The 23,209-nt window shown below is 39.5% G+C and overlaps 1 protein-coding gene and 1 long non-coding RNA gene across 4 annotated transcripts; one reads left to right on the top strand and one right to left on the bottom strand.

Annotated features, from left to right (window-relative positions):
* Positions 1 to 170: 170 nt before the first annotated feature.
* Positions 171 to 14,783, top strand: LOC120302965. Of its 2 annotated transcripts, XR_005555295.1 has the most exons (4): positions 171 to 402; positions 10,397 to 10,488; positions 12,101 to 12,221; positions 14,430 to 14,783. It is a non-coding gene; the product is annotated as an uncharacterized LOC120302965 (long non-coding RNA). The 2 variants fall into 2 exon arrangements; XR_005555294.1 differs by lacking the exon at positions 14,430 to 14,783 and having other exon boundaries at positions 12,101 to 12,768.
* Positions 4,364 to 23,003, bottom strand: PRIM1 (DNA primase subunit 1). 2 transcript variants are annotated; one of them, XM_039332003.1, is made up of 13 exons: positions 22,789 to 23,003; positions 21,438 to 21,595; positions 17,650 to 17,756; positions 16,423 to 16,496; positions 14,806 to 14,942; positions 12,775 to 12,836; positions 12,052 to 12,161; positions 10,385 to 10,458; positions 9,405 to 9,525; positions 7,836 to 7,905; positions 7,371 to 7,462; positions 5,965 to 6,063; positions 4,364 to 4,585 (listed from the first exon to the last, which is right to left on the bottom strand). In XM_039332003.1, exons 1-13 carry the CDS (start codon positions 22,889 to 22,891, stop codon positions 4,566 to 4,568), a joined length of 1,227 nt encoding a protein of 408 aa, XP_039187937.1. In that variant the 5' UTR covers positions 22,892 to 23,003; the 3' UTR covers positions 4,364 to 4,565. The 2 variants fall into 2 exon arrangements, with proteins under 2 accessions (XP_039187937.1, XP_039187935.1); XM_039332001.1 differs by having other exon boundaries at positions 10,385 to 10,461; positions 22,789 to 22,999.
* Positions 23,004 to 23,209: the final 206 nt, after the last annotated feature.

Genomic DNA, 23,209 nt, shown 5'->3' with positions numbered 1-23,209 from the left:
TTCCGGAGGTTGCTTGTAAAAACTTGAGATGCGTCAAGCAAAAGTTGGGAGAAGTTCCTTATTCGCGGAGGAAAAAAAAAAAGTCATCGACAATAGGAAAAATAAAGACGAATTAATCTGTTTATGAACAGATGATTCTTAATATTTGCTGTGTTGTGGTATCTATTTAGTTATAACATTTCTGCACCGCCCACCTTAAGTGACACAGAAGTGTTTACAGAACTATAAAAACACAAATTAAAAACAGAATGAAAGCAAAGTTAAAATAAAGCTGTTAAAAAGAGAGGAAGCACTCGCAAGCCACCAAGTATCCGCTATCGCTCTTTAGATCTCCATGCTAATTGGCAGAGCCAGGTCCTGACGATCTTCCGGAAGACCAAAAGAGTGGGGCCCGTCCCTGGGGTAAGATGTTTCAAAGGGCGGGGGCATCAGGAGAGAAAATTCTCCCTGGATCCCAACAGTCGGAATTCTTTAACCAACGTAGCTTTTCTGCCTGACCGGTTGGGATGGATCGATGTAGTAGAGTCGAGATGGTTCATTTCGAACATCAGTTACAGTGGTGATGAGTGCATTGTGTTGGGAGACTTAAAAAACCAGGTTAAGGATAGATCGTGAACAAAATCCATGTGGTTGCTAGGGGTCGAAAACGACTAGTTGGCATCAGTCAATTTCCAAGATTGAGGCCGTCACTTGTTCTGGCTGCGAATTATGAAAAGTTGTAGCTCAATATCTCCAGTGGCGTCGTAGCTGGCGGAAGCTGAACTAGGTGCCACAAAGATGCGCTTGTCTCGAGAAAGTCAGCAGGGAGATGCTGGGTCGGCGGAGAAAATCCTAATGCAGCTTATAGTGAGGATAAGGGGAGAAAAACGGAGAGAACTTTTGTCCTGCGCTTGAAGTAAACTTAAGCAGGAGCTACCGTCAATTTCAGGTCGGGAAAGCTTATCTTGGTTACACCGGAATCAGATTCAGTTCACCAGCCCCAGGAATCGAAATGGGAGACTCCGTAAGTGGATCCTGTTTCTCCTTAAGTGAAGTTTGGCCCCCTGGAGAATTCTACAGAAGTGGCGTTGCCAGGTTGTTTCTATTACAGATATTGTATAAATGCGCTTGCACTAGTCTTTTGTAAACTATGTGAGATATCCACCTCAGTCACTCGATTTTACAAATTCTCATCCCACCTTTTTTAAAGTCTTTTTAAAAAAAAAACCAAAAAAACCCACAACCTTGGAGTAAGCGGATATTGTGAGAACTAGATGGGAAACCTTCTGAGTCTCTTATAACCAACAAGATTCTGTGTAGAGATCAAACAGTAATATGGGCGAAAGAGGTTTTAAGTATTTGCCTCTTTGCTGTTTTAACTTGCTGCTGCTTTTAACTCTGGATCCAGCACCAAAGTAGAGAGGAAAGTTTAAAAATTTAACTGAAGTGAGGCAAAATTAATGGAAGATGCTTTTTTAAAACTTGACATGTTAACAAGATGTATTGTACTATTAAATCGTAGATTACCCCATGTTTGAATTACTTCTCAGACATTTAAAAACAATGCAAGCCTACAGGCTGAAATTTTGGCCTGCCCTTCATTTTTTTCAGTCTAAAATATGAAATATAAAGTTCTGTGAATCAATAGATATCTATATTGGATTTGATAGGATGTTACCAGAGTAATAAAATGTATGCTATAGCACTCTTGAACTCATTGGGAATTAATTCCAAGTAAACATGCATAGAATTAAGTTGCAAGTGAGATTCTTTTCAATAGGCTGCATGGTATGATTTTTTTCTGTTCTAGAATATTATAATTTCTGTGGAGACTTTTCCATGTTGCCATGTTCACATAAATCTAAATTCATATGCTAATCATGTTGCAAGTCAACAACAGCTTCTATAATCTTGAGTGTCTTATATTTATGGACAATACTCTTCTATTCTTCCAAAATAGGGTGTTTTTTGTGTTCTAAACCAGTGAAAATGCAGTCTTTCCTCTATTTGGGAACTACATTGGCTCTTTTCCAGTCCTCTGGTAGTTCCCCAGTTCCAGGATCACTGTTTGAATCCATGTTTGGATGCAGAAATTATTTAACAAAGCAGGGAGATTCTTCTAAACCTTAAATATGTATCTAAGATCTTTTGACAAGATCCTCTGCTTGTGAGGAAAGTACCCATGTATCGTTACACAAAAAACAATGCAATTCTTCAAAGACTTAGTGCTGCTTCATGGTGATCCTGAGGTTTTCTGTGCACACTAACTATCCACTGGGATAATTAGTGAAGTAGCTGTTTTGGCCAATATCTTAAAGCAGAGGTCCCCAACCTTTTGGGCACCAGGGGCCAGTTATGTGAAGAGAGGTTTTTTGGTGGACCAGAAAGTGCATGGTTTTGTGTGCCTCCTGCATCTCGCAGATTTGCTTGTTTGTGCGGACTGGTTGCTGGGAGTTGGGGACCCGTTTGAAAGAGTATTGTTTTTTTGTGCAGACATACATGCTGATCTTTTCAATGGCTAAGACTGCTTTGCAGTGTGGTGTTAGAAAAATAGGCATAGGCCTTGTATGGAATGTCTGTTGTCCCAAAGTTCCAACTACAAACAGCAAGGAAACCAGGAAAGCAATTGTTGGTCAACTGAAGGAGTTAATCCCTTCCAGGCATACGTTTCAGGCTGTTGTATATTCTAGCAGTAACTCCGATGGGTGTGTAAAGGTTAAGCAAACTTGTCACTTTTCAGAACTTTAATATTTTTTAATGAAACATTTTTTATAAATTATAAAGACAAGGAAGTTAAGAATGTAACACAGGCACATTGTTTTTACCCATTTATAGAACCAACTTTTCCAGCAGACTTTTTTAACAGAGGGACCACTCTGGAGGTTAGGCCAATTTTCATCTGGTTAAGAGATTACAGAACAACTATCTCTGCTACATTAGGAAATACTGCTTTATTAGAAGTAAAATGGAGCTGAAAAGCCTGACTTTTATGTAGTATTACATTAGATGACTGCATTTTACTCTTATATTTTTACCTGATTTTAAATTATGGAGATTTTTTTATTGTAACATGGTGGTGCATTAGGCTCAGCAGAGATTGCCACTGACAGCATTTATCTGCATGTGGACCTCGTTTTTTTTCCTGTAGTATATGTAAAATTTTATGATTCAACCAATTTATTTATTTTATTCATTTATTTATGAGACTTATATACCGCTTTAAGTGCAAGCACTCTCTAAGCGGTGTACACCAGTAAGCAATGTATATATATATTTACATTGCCCCCAACAATCTGGGTCCTCATTTTACCTACCCCAGAAGGAAGGAAGGCTGAGTCAACCATGAGCCGGTGAGATTTGAACTGCTGACCTGCTGAACACAGTCAGCTAAAGTGGCCTGCAGTACTGCACTCTAACTGCTGCGCCACCTCGGCTCCTTTCAACAAGGATGATGTCATCTGAAAGCTATAGTTTGCAATACTTCTATGTTTTGATTTTAGAAATCCTTGACAGAGTTTTCAAAAGCACTGAAGTAAAAATCCATCTAAAAGTGGGCTGCATTAGCTTTTCAGTGAGGTACTAGATGGTAAAAAACAGATCTACAGGCAATCTTTGGCAAATGACCATTCATTCATGACTGTTTGAAGTTATAATGGTGGTATGACCAGTTGTCAAAATTCCAGACATCCCAGGATTCCTGCTGTTATGTGACCATAATTTGGCACTTGGCAACAGATTTGCACTTACAATTAGTTGCAATCCATTTACAATCTTCCCTGCTGGCTTCCCCAGAAAGTGAATGGGGAAGCCAGCAGGGAAGGTCACAATTGGGTAAGCCTCTCCTACCTATGCACCCCCCTGTGCTTGTGTTGGCTTTTTGTGCCTGTGAATCCTTCCCAATTTTCCCCATGCCTCCCCTCATATCTAACACAACACACATGCCTCTTTCACACCTCATCTGATATACACTCACCACCACCACCACCCCCAGCAGCAGCCACTTACCTGCCTGCCTGGGACTTGCAACTTCTTACTGGCTTTTCCACTGACTTTTGTTGTGGGAAGTGAGCAGGAAGTTGCCTCACTTAATGACCGTGGGATTTAGTTAACAATGGTAACTGGGACTGCAGGGATTGCTAAGCGATGCTGCCACACTTTGTAACTGCATTGCTTAGCAATGAAAATTCTGGTTCCAACTGCCATTGTAAGTTGAGGATTACCTGAACTTCTTAAAAACCATATAGTCTCCAGTCAAAACTGCCTGATATTTGCTTGTAATGTCATGTCAAATAAAGCATAAATGTGTATGTTACTACAGTATTCAGTAATATAAACCCCTATTGTTTCCTGTTTGACAAATGTGTATCCACTGATTACACTCCCATGTTATGCAAAACCAAATATTTATTTTATGTTGTGCTCAGCTGTTAGAACCTGAATGGCTTATTAACACTTTTATCACCTCTTCTTCAGTAAGAAAAGCATGTTTGTGTATGTAAATGGCTGGTTTGTGCACAAATCTAGCAACAGTCAAGAGGTCTACAATTACAAACTGCCCTGTGACAATGCACTGTGTCTTCAAAACTTCAGAAATCCATCTGCATGTCTTTAAGAAAAAAAGGAAAGATAATTTTAAACACAATTAAGACATATCATGAAGATACTTAATATGTTATACAACAAATTATATCAACCACCTCCAAACTGCAGAGGTGTTAATTACAGTTTCTTTTCTGCATGGATGTACAAGTGGTTACTGATAGGAGTTGTTTTCCAGCATGCCTGGAAAGGCTGTTTCAGATACAGGTAGTCCTCGACTTACAACCAAAATTGAGCCCAAAATTTCTGTTGTTAAGCAAGTTTTGACCCATTTTATGACCTTTCTTGCCTCAGTTGTTAAGTGAATCACTGCAACTGATAAGTTAGTAACCTAGTTGTTAAGTGAATCTGGCTTCCCCATTGACTTTGCTTGTCAGGAGATTGCAAAAGGGGATCACATGACCTTGGGACACTGCTGCCGTCATAAATATGAGTCAGTTGCCACGTGTCTGAATTTGATCATGGGGATGCTGCAAAGATCGTAACTGTGGAAAAAGGTCATAGGTCATTTTTTTCAGTGCTGTTGTAACTTTGAACAGTCACTAAATGAACTGTTGTAAGTCAAGGACTACCTGTAGTTAATGTTGAAGGTAGTGGAGAGGGGGAGGTATATTCTGCAAAAGTTTTCTTCTTTAAATTTGAAAACACTAATGATTTGGAGATGTCTACAATTTCCTCACAATAGGCAATGAGAGTGTATTTAGGTGTAAGTACTTGTCACATGAAGCCAAAATTACTGTGCAATACTTTGGATTAAATTCCAAAGAAATGTGCTAGTTTGGTATGGGACTGCAAATATAGCACCTGTTTGCAACTCTTTAAAACGGGACCCACCCTTTCCTGGAATTGTACAGCTGTCCTCTCTTGATGATTTATTTAACTATCCAAATGTTCTGAGCTCACATGATAACACTGAATCATAAACTGATCATATAATTTATGCAAAGCCACAGAATTGATTTTTGTGATTCAATGTCATGCATCCACAAGCTAAGAGTTTCTATCCCAAGTAACTTCAAATCGACATCCTTAAGTCTATTATATATATTACAACGTTGCCTGATATTGCTACCGAGCTACCCAGCTCACAGCCTGAAGTAAGTCCTAGGTTGCTTAACTGTTTCATTAAAGAAGCCAGTTGCCTGATTCCCACATCCTACCATTTACGAAGCACAATGCCGGTTCAAAAAAGCTGCTTCATATTTAATATAATGAATTTAACTTATCTCTCTGTTAGCCATAGCCAAGGACAAAGAGAAAAAACACTTTATTTTTTGTATCAATTTACGTTACTGCCCATGTCACCATCATGACTGGTGTCACTGAAACAATTGGGAGTGGGGGGTGGGGGGATGGAGTTGGCATCCTTCTGAAACAAGCCCTTACCGCTATCTTTCAAACGTTGTCCTTTGTAAGATTTCTCCATTTCTTCCAAGAATTGTTCAAAGACTTTCACATATGGAGCTAAACTGGTTTTCTTATAATCTGTTAAAAAAGGGAGGAGAAAAGAACTTATTTTATTTTCAAATTTTAAACTCACAACTTTTTAACAGACACAAGGAATTAAATTCGGCGCTCAACTGTCCATTTGTTCCAATCAGTACAAAAAAAATTTAACTTCACTTCCAGGTCAGATCCTTTATGCATTCCTGATTTGACCCCAAGGACATGCCAGATTTAATTCTGATTATGTTGTATTTTTCTATTTGCAAACATTTCAGAAAACTGATCTGTTACATCCAGGGCTTTTTTTCTCAAAGAACACCCAGAATGGAGTTCCGGTACCTTTTTTGGATGGAACCTTGTAGGGTAGGGAAGGCGGGTTGTATGACGTGTGTGAGTTCTGGCATCTTTTTTTTTTTTTTTTTTAGAAAAAAAGCACTGGTTACATCTCAGTAAACCATTTGTCTTGCTATGCTGCTTATTACTATTATTTATTTTTACAACAAATGGGGTAGCCTTCATCAAATGTCTACCCTTCACACACTTCCCCGAAAAGCAAAACTCTCACAAAAGATGTCACAAAGGTGCTTTTCCAAAAGGCAACCGGACTTTGTTTTTTTCTTTTAAAAAATGCTGACTTTGGTAACGCATATAGTAAAATTGGGACTTCCAGTTTTGACGTTGCGGCGATGCAGGTGCAGGAAGACGGGGCTCTGTCTTTTGCGTTTGGTTTTGCCCTGCTGGGGGACCTTGGAAAGGGTCAAGTCACCCTGTAGAGGCGACAAACAAGGACGGGACTCTCACTGATCGCAGGGGGCGGCAGCCCTCCCATTTGATCCGAGGAAGCCCTCCAAGTTGGGGGAAAAACTGGCAGCATTTGTGTAGCCAGTCCGAAGCTGCTGACAATGGAAGTCAACAAGCACTACCAAGCAACTTTACAGCAACGTGGATGAAACTGGGTGAGATCTGATCCTTTCTTTATGATTTTAAGACCTCTTCCTGAATATCTGCCCAAAGCACTCCCCCCCCATGAAAGTTGGAAAGGGAATTTTTGCCCCATTCCCTCAGAAAAGAAAAGCGGTAAATTACTCGGGGAAAAGGGCGAAACCCATAAGACCTATTTGGAATTAATATATACATACAGCTTGAAAATTTGGAGACTAAGAGCATTTCCAGGGTCTTTATATAGGACTATAAAATAAGAGAAATTATGCATAATTGAAGAATTTAGTGCTACCAATGCAGCATTTCAACCTGTTCCTCTAATCTACCTATGCATCAAGGAAATGATACATTCCAATAACAACAGAGTTCGCTAATTATTTATCCTGATCTATGACAGCACTTACCTCGGCTTTTACGAGAGCTTTCCAGCAGACCTTCAGTTTCCTTTCCATTCCCTTCATCTTTTCCAATCATGTCCAGCTCATGACAGAGTTGGCTAACAAATAGAACAAAAACATTGGAAATCCCACAGAATTTGGGCCAACCTATATTGATCGTGATCATTTCACTCTGAGCTTGTATCCAGTAAATTTACAATTTATGCAGTGGAATTGATCAATCCACTCCTGATTTATGTTTGAAGAGACTGATTGGGTACACCTATCACATTAAGTGATACTATGCATTTTCTTTTGCTTGAGCCACTGAGTGAATGTTGGCACTATGATGTTTAATCCAACCAATTGTTAATTATGCAACAAAGTGGATAAAGAACCATAGCTTAATATGTTGAGTAAACTTAGGCACTATATCATTCCTAAACCATCTACATGCAAGTTTGTCATAGACCCCAAAGAGATGAGCCATACCTTATAGTGGGGACAGCAAATGGATTAAAGTCATCCAATTTTTTCAGGTCAATTGGAACTGAAATGCGTCCTGAAAGAGGTCAAAAGCAACAGCTTCTTATTCTCCAACCTTTTGGCTTTGTGGACTGGGGGTGGGGGGAAGGGAGGGGATGGTTCCATGTGAGCGGTGAGCAAGCACGCACATGCACAGCTCAATTTGCATGAGGGGTGGTGGGCACACATGTAAGCCACTCACACAAATGGAGTCCATATGTACTTGCACAAGTGGGGATGAGCACCCATGTACATGTGCTCGCCCGCCACTTGCGCAGCCCAGTTCCAAAGGGCTTGAGGCCCAGTAATGGACTGCAGCCCAGGGGTTGGGGACCCCTGCTTTAAAGACTATTAGTGGGAAGAGAAAAAGCATACAGCGAGGGATTATATTTCTGAACAGTTCCATGAACTGGCTAAATGTCCACATGGAAACTTCTCCAGACCTTGGAAAGGTCTTAACACAGGTAGTCTTCAACTTACAACAGTTCATTTAGTGACTGTTCAAAGTTACAACATCACTGAAAAAGTGACTTATGATTATTTTTCACACTTACAACTACTGCAGCATTCTCACGGTCCCATGATCAAAATTCAGACTTTTGGCAATTGACTCATATTTATGATAGTTGCAGTATCCTGGGGTCATGTAATCATCTTTTGTGACCTTCTGATAAGCAAAGTCAATGGAGGAGCCAGATTCTAATTACTAACTTAATAACTGCCATGATTCACTTAACAACTGTGGCAAGAAAGGTTGTAAAATGGGGCAAACTCACTTAACAAATGTATCACCTAGCAACATAAATTTGGGGTCAATTATGGTCGTAAGTTGAGGACTACCTGTATTGTCTTATACTCAAAGCATATGCTAAAGCACCATTCTGAGCATATTGGGAAACTCAAAACAGCAACTTCAAGATTTAATCTCTTAACACAGAAGAGTCAAAACATGCTTATCGGTTGTTTGGCCCTTGGATCCTGATTGTTCTTCCTAAGATGACATACTAATATAGAACCTATTTAAGGATTATCAATTTAAAATATTGCTTTATATTGATTAAAACTCACAAACTCCACAAAGACCACATATCCATTTCTATAGTTATCATTTTATCTCATGATTATATGCAGCACTCTTCCCCCCCACCCAGAAAACGACCTCTTTAGTCATCAAACATTTGATTTTAGCATTATTTCATTTTCCAACTGAAAACACTAACAGGGAAATGTACATTTCAGAAGCAGCAGAAGGAATAACTGGTATGTTAGACAAAGCAGTATGTTGCTACTAATGATGCTTAAATCCTCCCTATTCTCTATGCTCAATTTTGCATATGCAGCATTACCTTATTTTATCTTCCCAACAGCCTGAAAGTAAGCCAGAAAGATAGCAAGTGGCTGAGTATCAAACAGTGATCTCCATGGTTGAAATGAATTCCATATTTCCACCTCCAGCTTCAACATTCCCTGCCATTTTAGGCCCTTGTCGGATTTCCATCAAAAGGAAATATGCAGGAGCATTGTTCAGTAACTGACCTGTCTTTGGATGAACGCTGAAAGGGCTCTTCAGCAAATGATTGATGCCTTTGCTAACATTCATATCCAGGCGGGGAAAACAGTATTGCAGCATAATCTCCCTTTCAGCGTGTACCATTTTCTTCAGAATGAGAGAGAAAAAGATTAATGCAAAAGAAGCTGGCCTAAGTCAAGACAATGCCCAGGTCTAGCTAACTCAGTATAGATAGTCCTTGAATTACAACAGTTAATTTAGTGATCTTTCGAAGTTACAACAGCACTGTAAGAAGTGACTTATGGCCATTTTTCCCATTAATGAACATTGCAGCATTCCCATCGTCACACGATTTACATTTGGATGCTCCACAATGGTTCATACTTATGATGGCTGCAGTGTCCCAGGGTCATGTGATATCTTTTGCGACCTCCTGACAAGCAAAGTCAATGGGGAAGCCAGCCTCACTTAATGATGTGTTTTAGTACAAGAAGTGCTTGCTTTGTATGCAAAACACCTAAAGTTCAGCCTCTAAGGTCTCCAAACACATTATCAATCACCAAATTTATATGCTGCCTGACTTCCTATAACTCTTCTCCAATCCCTTTAGCTTTTTTGTAATTCAGCAGCCAAAAGGCTTTCAGAATAACTGTAGCTCCTCCTTCAGATGTCCAATTTTCAATAAGCTATAAATAAACCCTTTTATGGTAGAAAGAAAGAATAGGGAGAATCAGCATACTAAAAATAGAAAGTGTAGTTTTATTCTGGATATGTCAACTTTCTGTCTTAATGACTCTTATTTTATATCCACTTATTGATTTTCACAGGCCCTTGGGCTCTCAAAATCCAGGGCAACTTCAAAAGGCAGAAGCATCAAGGTTTAATAGCAAAGCATTCCCCAGTCTTTAGTTATTGATCTTTTCAGTACTATAATTTAAAATGGGAGTCTCACCCATTAGCAAAGTTCTATCCCCAGTGTTAATTTTGCATATGCTATTTATTTCACCTTTTTTTCCAGAACTTCCCAGCGTTGCTCTGAATTATGCTTTTTACGGAATTCGGCACGAAGATGATCTTGATCTGGTGGCAGAATTACTAAGGACTTTCAAGGTTAGGCTCTGAAGCAAAATAGCTAACTTTCTGTACCCTCTCCAAGGGGAATAGCTTTGCCTTCTTTCAAAAAGACTTGCATATCAATCTTCTATTCCTGGTATACAGTAGGTCAGATGGACCCACTGACCAAATCAGTTCTTTCCAATTCAGTGTATCTCAACCTTGGCAACTTTAATATGTGTGGATTTCAACTCCCAGAATTGTCAACATTGAGAAACTCTGTTCCAATGGTCAGTTATCAAGACAAAATGATGGATGTCAGCTGTCATTCAGATATTACCTCTGAATGCTCATCTCCAACATTCCCCTAGGCCAGGGGTACGCAACCTTGGCTCTTTTATGACTGGTGGACTTCAACTCCCAGAATTCCTGAGCCAGCCATAGGCAGATCACCATTCTGTAAATGTGGAGACTATTTCTCCACTTTAAGATGACAGGCTGCTCACTGATAACTTGAGTGTTTGGCTAAACAAAAGTCATGCTTACCAGGTCTCATGATGCATCTGGATCCTCCTATTAATCTTCATGGGATTTCCTTGCAATTAAGTCTGCTTAGAACCGATGCTTTAAATTATATACAAACCTTGCATGTGCACTACGGAAGAATAAGATGGAAAGAACAGACTTTTTTTTCCCTGTGCATGTATCTCCCACTTTGGAGGAGCCCCTCCCTGGAAAAACTCTCTTCAGAAAGAAAATTAGACCATCAGGGAAAGGACAGGTCTGATTATTCTTGACCCTTTCGATTTAAACATCCTGTTCTACTGCCACAAATAATTTGGGAAAAGGTATCTTAGGAGTTGATTCCTTTTAGGATATCAGTAAAGAACCATTAGTCCTGTCATTGCCGAAATACAATTCCCAGCATTTCTCACCCCTAGTTATGCCAGCTTGCAACTACTGGGAGTTGTAGTTGAACATCAGGAGTTTAACAGGTCTCCACCTTATTGCAAATAAGCCGTCTATCCTGTTTTCAAACACTGATGGTTTCTTGCTATATACATCCTCCCTCCATCTTAATCTTCTCTGCTGCCTCTTAGAAATAATGTCACAACCAAAGACCAAGTACAACCGAGCATTGTCTATTAGAAGGAAGAAGAAGGTAGAGAGTGAAGGAAATGTCTACAGAAGATGTTGTCAAAGAAGCTTACTTGCTTCTGCCTGAAAGATGCCTTGGCCAATTAATGGATTCTGTGTTAAGGGTTTTTTGAGGGAATGGGAATTTATTACATTCTGTTAGAAATAATTTTACTTACTGGCTATTGCAACAATCCAGATGCTACTCTGTAGATATCTGGATTATGTTTTAAACCAGGGGTCTTCAAACATGGCCCTTTTATGACTTGTGGACTTCAATTCCCAGAATTCCTCAGCCAGCGTGCCTGGCTGAGGAATTCTGGGAGTTGAAGTCCACAAGTCATAAAAGGGCCAAGTTTGAAAACCCGTTTTACACATTGTCTTGACTATTTATCAGTAGTCTGGCCATATAGTCATACAAAACTGCTTTTTGCCTATTTTGTATAACCTCAAGTCCATCTTTGACAATTCCCCAAAGGATATTCTCTGGAACCAAAGCTAACACTTTTTCCCATTTTTCTTTATTTTCAAGTATGTCCTGACCAACGAGAGCATATTCTTTGAAGTAACGTGTCACTATATCCAATGATGCTCTGAAAAAGAAGCGAGGAAAGCATCAGAGAGACAAATGGTTCCTGAACGTTTAAGATTTTGTAAGAGAACATCAGGCAGATGATACTTTCTCATGCAGAGAAAAATAAAATAACTTCTGCTGAAATTGCCTCATCAGCATCTAGCTTGCTCCTGCTTGAAACTGGAGGCTTTTTAGCATTTATAGTGGTATGCAAAGTAACAAGTTCTAATTCTGCATCAACCTCATTTTCAAGTATAAGCATCTATCTTAATTCATACCACCACAATGCAGAGTGTTCTGTTTATTTATATGTATTTATTTGATCTGATGCAATACAAGTCCAAATAATGCTAAGTTTTTGCTTAGACCACACTTCCTTAAATCCTATGAGTCTCAATTCAGTTCAAAAATGTTTTAGCTTGGAGTGAGGCATCTATGGCCTCTCAGTATTGTTGAACAGTACCAGGTATTATTGCCCCAAACAAGAAAATTGCAATTCGGCAATATTTGGAAAGTTCGAGGCTCCCTACTTGAAGTGTTGTTAGATAGACTTTAATTGGAAACCAGTGGGCACCAAGTACTTCACGGCACTTGCACACATTATTGAAAACTCGAAATGTACATTAACTGACCTGATGAAAGGATGAATGTAGTTATCTGAGAGGGTTACTTTCTTGATGGTTCCTTCACCACCCTAGAAATGTTCAAGGAAAAGCAAGGTTAGAATCTGTTTATGCCTGCTTTCCTTCCCTTTGGACACTTAATGGCACTTCTAGCTGCACATGTCCCAGAACTAGGACATTGTACTGAATTTTCTGCCTCACTTGTTTCTTTTCCCAACGTTTCAATTGCCCCTCATGGCACCATTTAGTTCAGCATCAGGATCAATATTAAAAAAAACTCATCACACTATCCTGAAGAAAAAACTAAGGGTAAACTTCAGCTAGCAAGTAAGCATTTCCTTAGACTGGATATTGATTCCTGAACAAAGAGAACATACAGAACTAATTCACATTGTTTTTCCCTAAGAAAATCAAGAAATGGCGGCCCAAAGGCTACATTAACAATGAGCAACGGGGGAAAGAATAGTACCGAAAGCATCTGCTGGAGTCCTGTACTTTAACAGGGATAGGGAAGATAGATTATTTAAAGTGTATCTTTTCTGATTTGTGCAAGTGCAGAAAATGCCTTCTTTCACCCTATTATTAAAAATATTGGAACCTCATCTTCCTAGGCATCTAGGCAACCTGATAAGGCATACAGTTGGCTTTAATTTAAAGCAGGGGTCCCCAATCCCCGGTCCATGGACTGGCACCGGGCTGCGGCATACCAGCAACTGGGCCGCGCAAACAAGTGAAGCCCCATCCGCTGGATGCAGACAGTACACGAAACCGCGCCCCCTCTGGTCTGCAGAAAAATCTTTCTCCACAGAACCGGTCCCTGGTGCCCAAAAACTTGGGGGCCTCTGATTTAAAGGGTTATACTAAGAGCTAAGCAAACAGCATTCTGTGCTGAGAAATCTAAACAACATATGCAGGGAGTGGGAGAGAACCGAAGAGAACCTCATTGGTTTCTGAACATGGAGAACACACTGAACTTATTCATACCTTGTGCTAAGCCTTGATTTGTTGAATAAACTGCGTGTGTCACACATTGCCCTGTGTAAAACTATACCAGTGGTTTTCAAACTAGAGTGGGTACATTCATGTTGTGCTAGGACAAAACTAACTAAGCCACACTGCCCTAGCTTATTATGTGGTGTTTCTCTATGTCTCACACAAAGGACAAAATGACAGGCTCACGGGATAGCTGTGTAGGCAAGCATCTGACCTGTGAAACTGCGCTCCTGTGGGCAGCTATTTCATAATCTTGCTGCTCCTCCTTCAGGTTCTCCCATTCTCTATTGACTTTTTATTTATTTATTTTGCCCAGGATTTCCAAAGAACACAGAAGTCCCTCTTTATTGATTCTCTGCTTCTCCCATTAAACAATTAAAGAGGAGAAAACCTTTCCTTAAATGATTTCCATTCCGATTAGCTGTGGTAAAAATACCAACAATGCATGCTTGTATTACAGCAGATTGTGAATATTGTGAATTTTATTATGTTAAGAATTTACTTCTCTTGTTTTCTTGCTCTCCTATTTTCTCAATTTGAAAGAGGATGGGAAATGCCTAGATTTTATGGATCCATAAACCATTCTAGGAATTTTTATGGTTGAAGAGTGGATTAAATATAATGTTAAGTAAATCAATAGCACTTCCATTTACTGTCTTTTCTCCTTCCAGACGCAGACTCTGATATAACAGCCTATTGCCAGGACTGTATTCATGGGTGATTGATTCCCTTACTCTTTTGATGTGAAGGTTTACTTATTTCCCTGCATAAATGACAGATAGGTAATCTGAGCACAAGGGATAGCTCTGCTGTTCTGTAACTTCTAGCATCCACTCTATTTGCCCTGACAAAAATTGATGCCAGTTGGAAATCAACAGTGCAGCTATTAAAATTTGCCACGTCAGACCTAGGAAACTGATTTGAGTTTCAACAGCCATGTGATTATTTTGGAGAATTCTCCCCTGGCCCTGCCCAACTGCAGGCCTCATTGCAAAATGCAGGCATGCTCTGTTCCAAGAGGCCATTCCCCTGGCTATAGGAACACACCTTGACTAGGGAGAGATATTCCACTGCAGCAGAGCGAAGAGTTGAAGACCACTTCCTGACAGCATCATCACACACCCAGCAATGGACCCCTCTGCGTCCTGAATATACCCACAGTCTATGCTGAATGCCAAAGTCCTCTGCAAGGGCAGAAGAAAAGCAAAAAATAGGCTGTTTAGATTATCAAGAAAACAAACAAACAAAACTTAGAGCTATAAAATTTTACATTTATTTTATTCAGTACAATCTGCGACTCAAACTATGACAATTTAAAATTAAGTACAAGAAACCTTATGTGAAAATTCTGTTGATTAAAAAAAAAACATAAAATGAGACTTTAAAGGTTAGACACTAGAGGGAATCAGAAAAGAAAGTTTTCAAGATACTAAGAGAAAATGAAAATTTATTTATTTATTTATTTATGAGACTTATATACCGCTTTAAGTGCAAGCACTCTCTAAGCGGTGTACACCAGTAAGCAATGTATATATATATATTACATTGCCCCCAACAATCTGGGTCCTCATTTTACCTACCTCGGAAGGATGGAAGGCTGAGTCAATCTTGAGCCGGTGAGATTTGAACCGCTGACCTGCTGAACAGAGTCAGCTAAAGTGGCCTGCAGTACTGCACTCTAACTGCTGCGCCACCTCGGCTCTTTGGTGACATAGTCACCAAGTGTGGTGCTCTACTCAAGAATAGACAGAAGCTTCAGATGGGAGCTAAGACATGCGTGAATTGAGGCACAGAAGAGCTGAGCACTGCAAAGAAAACTCAGGGAATGTGCCAAACCAAAGACTACTTAGCACATATCTACTAAAAATAGAAATGGGCTGAACTATCTTTCCTATTGTCAAACAACAGATGAGGTCAATTCTTCTCAACCTTGTGCACTCCAGATGTCTTAGAACTGCTGCTCCAATAATCTCCAGCCAGCATGACTATAGTTCCCCAAAGTGCCAAATGAGGGAAACCCAGATTAGCCACTGTCCAAGAATACCGTACCAATTCACGACTCTGACAGCCCTGAGCCAAAATCTGTTCTTCCTTTCTCACGTGTAATGGGCATGAAAACCTATAGGTTTCTCTTCCAACTGTGTAGGACCAAGATTAAGGAGTGGGAGGCTAGGAATAAATTAACCTTGATATAATTTTATAATACATCAAAGAAATATAGTTCACATGACTATCCCTGTACAGTCAATAATTTCCCCACCATATTAAAAATTGCATTTGGACAGTAACATGCCTTGGAGGGATGCCTGGGGGCAACCTGGGTTATCCATTGCTGTAACACGTAAGGGAACTATAGAACCTAACATATCCTTTACCTTTTATCTTTCTATGATTCAACATTCATGTCAACTTGCAACATGGAACACATTTTAAAATTGTTACCAATCAAATATAATTTTGCCCGCCCTATTGCTTAAAGATGGGAACTTCTTAAAACAAAGACATGTCTTCTCTTTTTCTCAGGCTAGGCACTTTGTGCAATCAAGAGGTTGAAGAAAGCACGTTATTCTGAAATACATCTAGGCTGCTTAAAGGCAGGCATGTTCTAGCTTTGGTAGACTGGAAACCTTGGCCATAGGGATTAGATAGCTTTCAGCCACTTACCCACAAGGGCTCGGTCTATAATGTGGATGGCAATTGTCATGAGGGTCCAGCATTTGGAGCAGATGTCTGCAGAGCTGAAGAAGACAAAATGATTCCTACTTGTATCATAAAAGGAACTTACATGACCATAGCCAATACAGGTAATCCTTGATTTACAACCATTCGTTTAGTGACCATTCAAAGTTACAATGGCACTGAAAAAAGTGATTTATGACTGTTTTTCACACTTACAACCGTTGCAGCATCCTCATGATCACTGATTAAAATTCAGATGTTTGGCAAGTGGTTCATATTTATGACGGATGCAATGTTCTGAAATAATGTGATCATCTTTTGCCACCTTCTGCTAAGCAAAGTCAGTAGGGAAGCCAGATTCATTTAACAACCATATTACTAATTTAATAACTGTAATGATTCACTTAACAGCTGTGGCAAAAGTCATAAAACTCACTCAACTCTCTCGTTTAGCAACAGAAATTTTGAGTTCAATTGTGGTTGTAAGTTGACTTGTACAGTCTTGAATTCTCTTCCAGCTTGTCAATATGGCTAGTGGTAAGGATGGGATTTGTAGTGCCACACTGTAATTTAGTGCCACAGTGCTATACTGTTAGGTACACTTATCGATAAGGCACTTATAGAACGAGAATTCCAAGCACTGGTTTGAGTTGCATATGTTGACTAAATCATGTTGCTTAGAAAAGAAGACAGAAAAGCAGAATGCCTTCCCACCAATATCTTGGACAGTGTGTGGTAGAATTGTTGCCTTGAGATTTTAAAAATAAACACAGCTAAACGTAGCTGGGAATGAGAACTCTTTGTTCAGAACGGGAAGATCTAGATTCTCAAAGGCAACTGGCAATACAGGCAGTTGTTTTTATTATCTTGTCCCCTGGCAATCTTCCCTGCCTGTTGACATAAAATTATAATAAATCATAAAGTTTGGAATCAGATACAACAATCCTTGTATGTTTGCTTGAAAATAAGGTCCATTGTGTGCAGTGGGGTTTACTTTTGAGAAGTATTTATAACACTGTGGCTCAAGGGATTCTACTATTTAGAAAACCAACCTTTTTGTAGCTCAGAGGAATAGAGACTTTGCTAGGAAGGGCCATCTGAAAGCTCTGTAGATCCAAGTACAGTATTATCATGTTCCTTTGTGCATAATACTTTGCCTGCTACAAATTGGCTAATGAACATCAAATAATGATCACAGAAAGATAAGGGTACCTGCAGCATTCCCTAACATCATCATAATCTGTCAGGTCTATATCAAACACCAATTCCTTTTCCTGAGCTTGAAAAGCACCCATGTGGACGGTGTTATGCTGGATAGGCTGCAAAGAAACAAACAAAACACAACCCAGAATAAGTTCAAGTATTAGCATCATACTATAATTTATAATCTAAATTTTATTCCTTCATAACATTTCAGGCTTCTGCATTTTTTTTTTGTTGTTGTTGTTAAATTATCCTTGGCCACTGATATGCTGTCAAGTCATTTTCAGCCACTCAAACAGCAAATCTTAGAGGAAAGGCTTGAGGTCTGGATAGGCAGTATTCAGGAATGGCTACAGAGATTTTTCAGAGTCATTCGCTGTAATAGGAAGTAGGATAACAGTTGTTTAAGGAAACTCTTCCCTCCAACTGACATATGAGGATAAATAATAATGATAAATATTGCAAAATTATATATAATAGCTGCAAAGCCTTTTCTAAATTCTTATGATTATAAAAGCTGAATGAGAGCACTATCAAATGCCTATTTTCTCTATGTATCCTAATATATAAATTACACAAAGGGAAAAAACAGTCCAACCTATCAAAAACAGTATCGTAGAAACAGAAACACAAGATAGGTAAGAAAATGTTAAGTGAGCACCTGTCTACCCTAGATGAGTTCAAATCACCAGGACCAGATGGATTATACCCCGAAGTTCTGAAGGAACTGGCAGATGTGATCTCAGAAACACTGAACTATATATTTCAAAGACCCTGGAACACTGGGGAACTACCAGAGGACTGGAAAAGAGCTGATATAGTTCCCATCTTCAAAAAAGGGAAAAAAATGGATCCAAGAAACCACAGACCTATCAGCCTGACCTCAATACCTGAGAAAATTCTGGAAAAGATAATCAAGCAACGAATCAGCGAACACTTAGAGGCATACAAAGTCATCACCAAAAGCCAACATTGGTTTGTCAAAAACAGATCATGCCAGATAAATCTTATTGCATTCTTTGACCAGAGGACAAAATTAGTTGATCAGAGGAATGTTGTGGATATAATTTACTTGGACTTCAGTAAGGCATTTGATAAAGTAGACCATAACCTACTACTTGGTAAGATAGAAAAATGTGGGTTAGACAGCATCACTACCAGATGGGTTCATAGCTGGTTAACCGGCTGTACTCAGCATGTGGTCCTCAAATGGAACTGCATCTACATGGAGGGAGGTGTGTAGTGGGGTGCCCCAGGGCACTGTTCTGTGCCCAGTGCTCTTCAACATCTTCATCAATGATTTGGATGAGGGGATAGATAGGGAACTCATCAAATTTTCAGACAACACCAAGCTGGCAGGAATAGCCAACACTCCAGAAGATAGGCTTAAGATACAGAAGGATCTTGAAAAATTGAACATTAGATGCTATCTAATAAAATGAAATTCAATGGTGAAAAAAGTAACTGTGAGAGGGATCTCAGAGTCCTAGTAGACAATCACTTAAATATGAGCCGGCAGTGTGCTGCAGCTGTCAAAAAAGCCAACATAGTGCTAGGCTGCATTAACAAAGGGATAGAATCAAGATCACGTGAAATGTTAATACCATTTTATAATGTCTTGGTAAGGCCACACTTGGAATACTGCATCCAGTTTTGGTCACCACAATGTAAAAAAATGTTGAGACACTAGAAAGAATACAGAGAAGAGCAACAAAGATAATTAGGGGACGGGAGGCTAAAACATATAAGGAACAGTTGCTGGAATGGGGTATGTCTAATTTAATGAAGAGAAGGACAAGGGGGGATATGATAGCAGTGTTCTAATATCTCAGGAGTGCCACAAAGAAGAGGGAGTCAAGCTATTCTCCAAAGCACCTACAGGCAGACAAGAAGCAATGGATAGAAACTAATCAAAGAGAGAAGCAACCTAGAACTAAGGAGAAATTTCCTGACAGAACAATTAATCAGTGGAACAACCCGCCTTCAGAAGCTGTGAATGCTCCAGCACTGGAAATTTTTAAGAAGATACTGGACAACCGTTAATCTGAAATGATATACGGTTTCCTGCCTGAGTAGGGGATTGGACTAGAAGACCTCCAAGGTCCCTTCCATTTTTATTATTGTAATTCTATGTGTGAATAGTAAATACACGGATGTTCAGGTAACATACCAGGACAGCTTTCATCTGTTAATCTCCATAGGTCTGACATATTTGTAACATCAACAAAGAAAGTAGGATATTTTATTTGGCCATGTGATTAGAAACACAAGGAATTTATCTCCGATGCAGAAGCTCTCATTGTACATGCAAAGCAATAGAATCACCATTACCATCATCCCTCCAATAAGGGCTGGGTAGATAAAGAAAATAAAAAGGATAAGTGATACTACTATAGCCATACTACATGGGTAAATATACATAGACATTGGGCAGGGAGAAAAACTGTCCCTGTGTCTAGTTGTTTTGGCATGCAGTGGCCTTTAGCGCCACCCAAGAGGAAGAATTGAAAAAGTTTATGACCAGGATGTCAGGGGTCTATAGATATCTTCTCAGCCCTCCTTCTGACCTGCGCAATATACAAAGTAAATATACAATCTACAGGTAAAAGGCAAGAACTGTAATATTAATTTTGTAGTTTATCTTGGTTTTGAATTATGTTCACATGGGCTTGCTGAATGACTTATTTTAAGGAAGTAAATCTCAGTTTATTGCCGACTACTGATTACAACTGTGGTTTAATTATATTTTTTGATTTTCTGTACTTGATCCATCCAAATCTCAAAATAATCCCTAAGAAGCAAAAGAGTAGAACAAAAATAAAACCAGAAACATTCCTACACCAATTTTTAACCTGATACATGAATATAACATAGAAATCTGATAGAAGCACTGTATATACTTGTAATATATTTATGTAGGAATCACACATTTTTCATGATACTTTTATTTAAAATTGGAGGATGTGCTTATCCACAGATGGGCTTATCTGGGAGTATATGGAATATATGGGTATTTTTAAAAAGCTGAGGGAAAAGTCTATCATATATATTCATGGATAAAACCATCTGCAGGTAAGCCAAACCCAATTTCTTGGGTGTATTTTGGCATCTAAAATTCTGAGTATATACAGTGCACAATAATTTCAAAACTATGCTGATGTTATCTGAGGGATGAATAAAGTCTCCTCCTATTTGTCTGTTCACAGAGAAAAGGTCAAACTTTCTCCAAAGCACCTGAGGGCAGGACAAGAAGTAACAGATGGAAACTTTTCAAGAACCAATCTAGAACTAAGGAGAAATTTCCTGACAGTGATAATTAATTAGTGGAATAGCTTGTCTCAAGAAGTTGTGGGTGCTTCCTTACTGGTTTTTGAGAAGAGATTAGAAGCCATTTCTCCAGAATGGTATAAGGTCTCCTGCTTAAGCAGGGGGTTGGACTAAAACAGGGTCCCCAACCCCGATCCGTGGCATGCCAGCAACGGGTCTGCACAAACAAGCAAAGCCCCATCCGTGGGATGCAGGCAGCACATAAAACCATGCACTCTCTGATCCATGGAAAAAACTTTCTCCATGGAGCCAGTCCCTGGTGCCCAAAAGATTGGGGACCTTCAAGATCTCTTCCAATTCTGTTATTCTGCATTAAATATCCTTTACAAACCCTCAATAATCCTATTGTGCAATAGCGGCCTTCCTTAAATGTTACCCTTCATATATGCTAGGATGCATTTAGGCATTTCAGATTTTGTAGGCACCTGACTGAGGAAGACTTCTTCATATCAGAATATTTCATTCCATACCTTGTGTGAATACACGGCTCCAATGTCAATTTTATATGGACACAATTTTTGGATTTCTTTTTCCAACTCCTGTGGGGTGTTGAAAGACTGATACCGCACATAGATATCATCACGGAGTGTGAATGAGAACTCCCGTCGCTGAAAATAGTTCTTTGACACTACAAAAGGAAAATACATAATCCCATCTTGGTTTCATGGTAGAACATAAGAATATTTTCTCACATCTCAATTCTTCTATAAATTCATGAGATGGTGAGTCACTACGTATTAGATTGTCTATATCGAAATTTCCTTAGAAGGTTGTTTCAAGAATATAGACAATGCATATTATGCAGATTGAAAGCTCTGAAAAATGCTATATATCTATTATCCCAAGTCAGTCCTTTGATATAGGCCAAGTCGGGAAATAGACACTTTGGGAATTCTAAAACTGTTATATCTTGATATACCTGTAAGCTATTATAACAGAATCTTGCTTATACCAAAGAAAAGTCAAATAGGCTATGTTTATGTCTCAAGCTTTTTTATTGTTCAAACCAAGCCCCCATTTTGCTAATAGTCTCTGTATACTTTCACTCCCTATATCCTGGTTGACAGTGACAAAGAATACAAACTGGAAGTTGCAGAGAATAATTGATTATACCTATTCTTTAAACTAAGCTGAGATACCAGATTGTTTGGGTTCCTCTTTCAGAATTATTTCCAAACCAACTTTATAACTTTTCCAAATTACAAAAATCCTTGTAAAATGCTTTACAGATGCTAATCAACTTCCCTTCCTCCCACATTTGGTTCTTTTGTAGCATATGTTCTAAAATGTTTTTCTGTCTCTAAAATCCAGCTCGAATGAGGTTCCTTTCTTCGTATTGTGTAACCAGTGCCTGGTACTCAAAAAGATACAATGCCTCCAAATTATGGTGGATGTTTTGTTCCTTCTTCATTAGTCAATTTAAGTGATTTGGAAAAAAGCTACCAACAAATCTTGCGTTACTGAACACGTGCACGCAATTAAACACAATATAAAGAAATCTGGTCAGCACTTGTTGCAAAATGCCCTCATTCAGAGACTCACTAGCCTGCTGCGCCAACATCAATGCCCGTGTCCCTATCGTTTCCTTACAATCCCACAAAAAGCGTGTTGACCTCCCTTAACCCACCTAAACCTCAACCCCGAAAGCTCCTCCCTTCCAATCTTACAGAAGTGGAGTGTTCAGGAGCCAAATTTTGCACATGCTCAGAGTCACGCATGTTTCAACAGGTTGAGCAGTTTCCTGTGGACCTTTCCTTTGCTTCCTCCCCGGCTTTCCGCGCGCTCCCACTGTTGTCCCGGAACGCCTCCCCCCTTCCTCACCGTCGCCGTAGCGGAGCCACCGGCCGTAAAGGCCGAAGGGGAAAAGGCGGCGATAATAAAGGCGCAGCAAGTCAGGCAAAGAACCAGAATCGAAGCTTGCCATGACCACGACAAAAAGGAGAGCGCGGGAGAAATTAGGCACCGTCCCTTGCCGCTTTACAGCCAATCCAAACAGCGGACGCCTGTCTGACGAGATGTCTTGGTGCTTCTGGGAATTGTAGTTCCAGAAAAAAGCCGGAGAGAGAAAAGGAGCTTGCTGATTCTAAAGTGGCCTCTGACGACCTTCAGTGGTTCCCCCGCCTTCCCCCCCGCCCAGTCTTATCGTGAAGTGTGGGTTTTGCCCGAGAGCTTATCTATTCTTTTATAGTCTGGTTTTCTACTTCAGCGAATATTCAGATATCTAAAAACAGTGGATTATTCG

The sequence above is a fragment of the Crotalus tigris genome, unplaced genomic scaffold (genome assembly GCF_016545835.1).
Source record: "Crotalus tigris isolate CLP2741 ecotype Arizona unplaced genomic scaffold, ASM1654583v1 scf7180000024441.2113493, whole genome shotgun sequence".
NCBI classification, from domain to species: Eukaryota; Metazoa; Chordata; class Lepidosauria; order Squamata; family Viperidae; genus Crotalus; species Crotalus tigris.
This window is presented reverse-complemented; position numbering and strand designations above follow the sequence as displayed.

Coding starts and splice junctions, on each gene's coding strand:
- PRIM1 (XM_039332001.1), bottom strand. CDS start 22,891: ATGGCAAGCTTCGATTCTGGTTCTTTGCCTGACTTGCTGCGCCTTTAT. Junction 17,757..21,437: donor GAGCCGTGTATTCACACAAG/GTATGGAATGAA, acceptor GTTTCTTTGCAG/CCTATCCAGCATAACACCGT. Junction 16,497..17,649: donor GATGTTAGGGAATGCTGCAG/GTACCCTTATCT, acceptor TGTCTTCTTCAG/CTCTGCAGACATCTGCTCCA.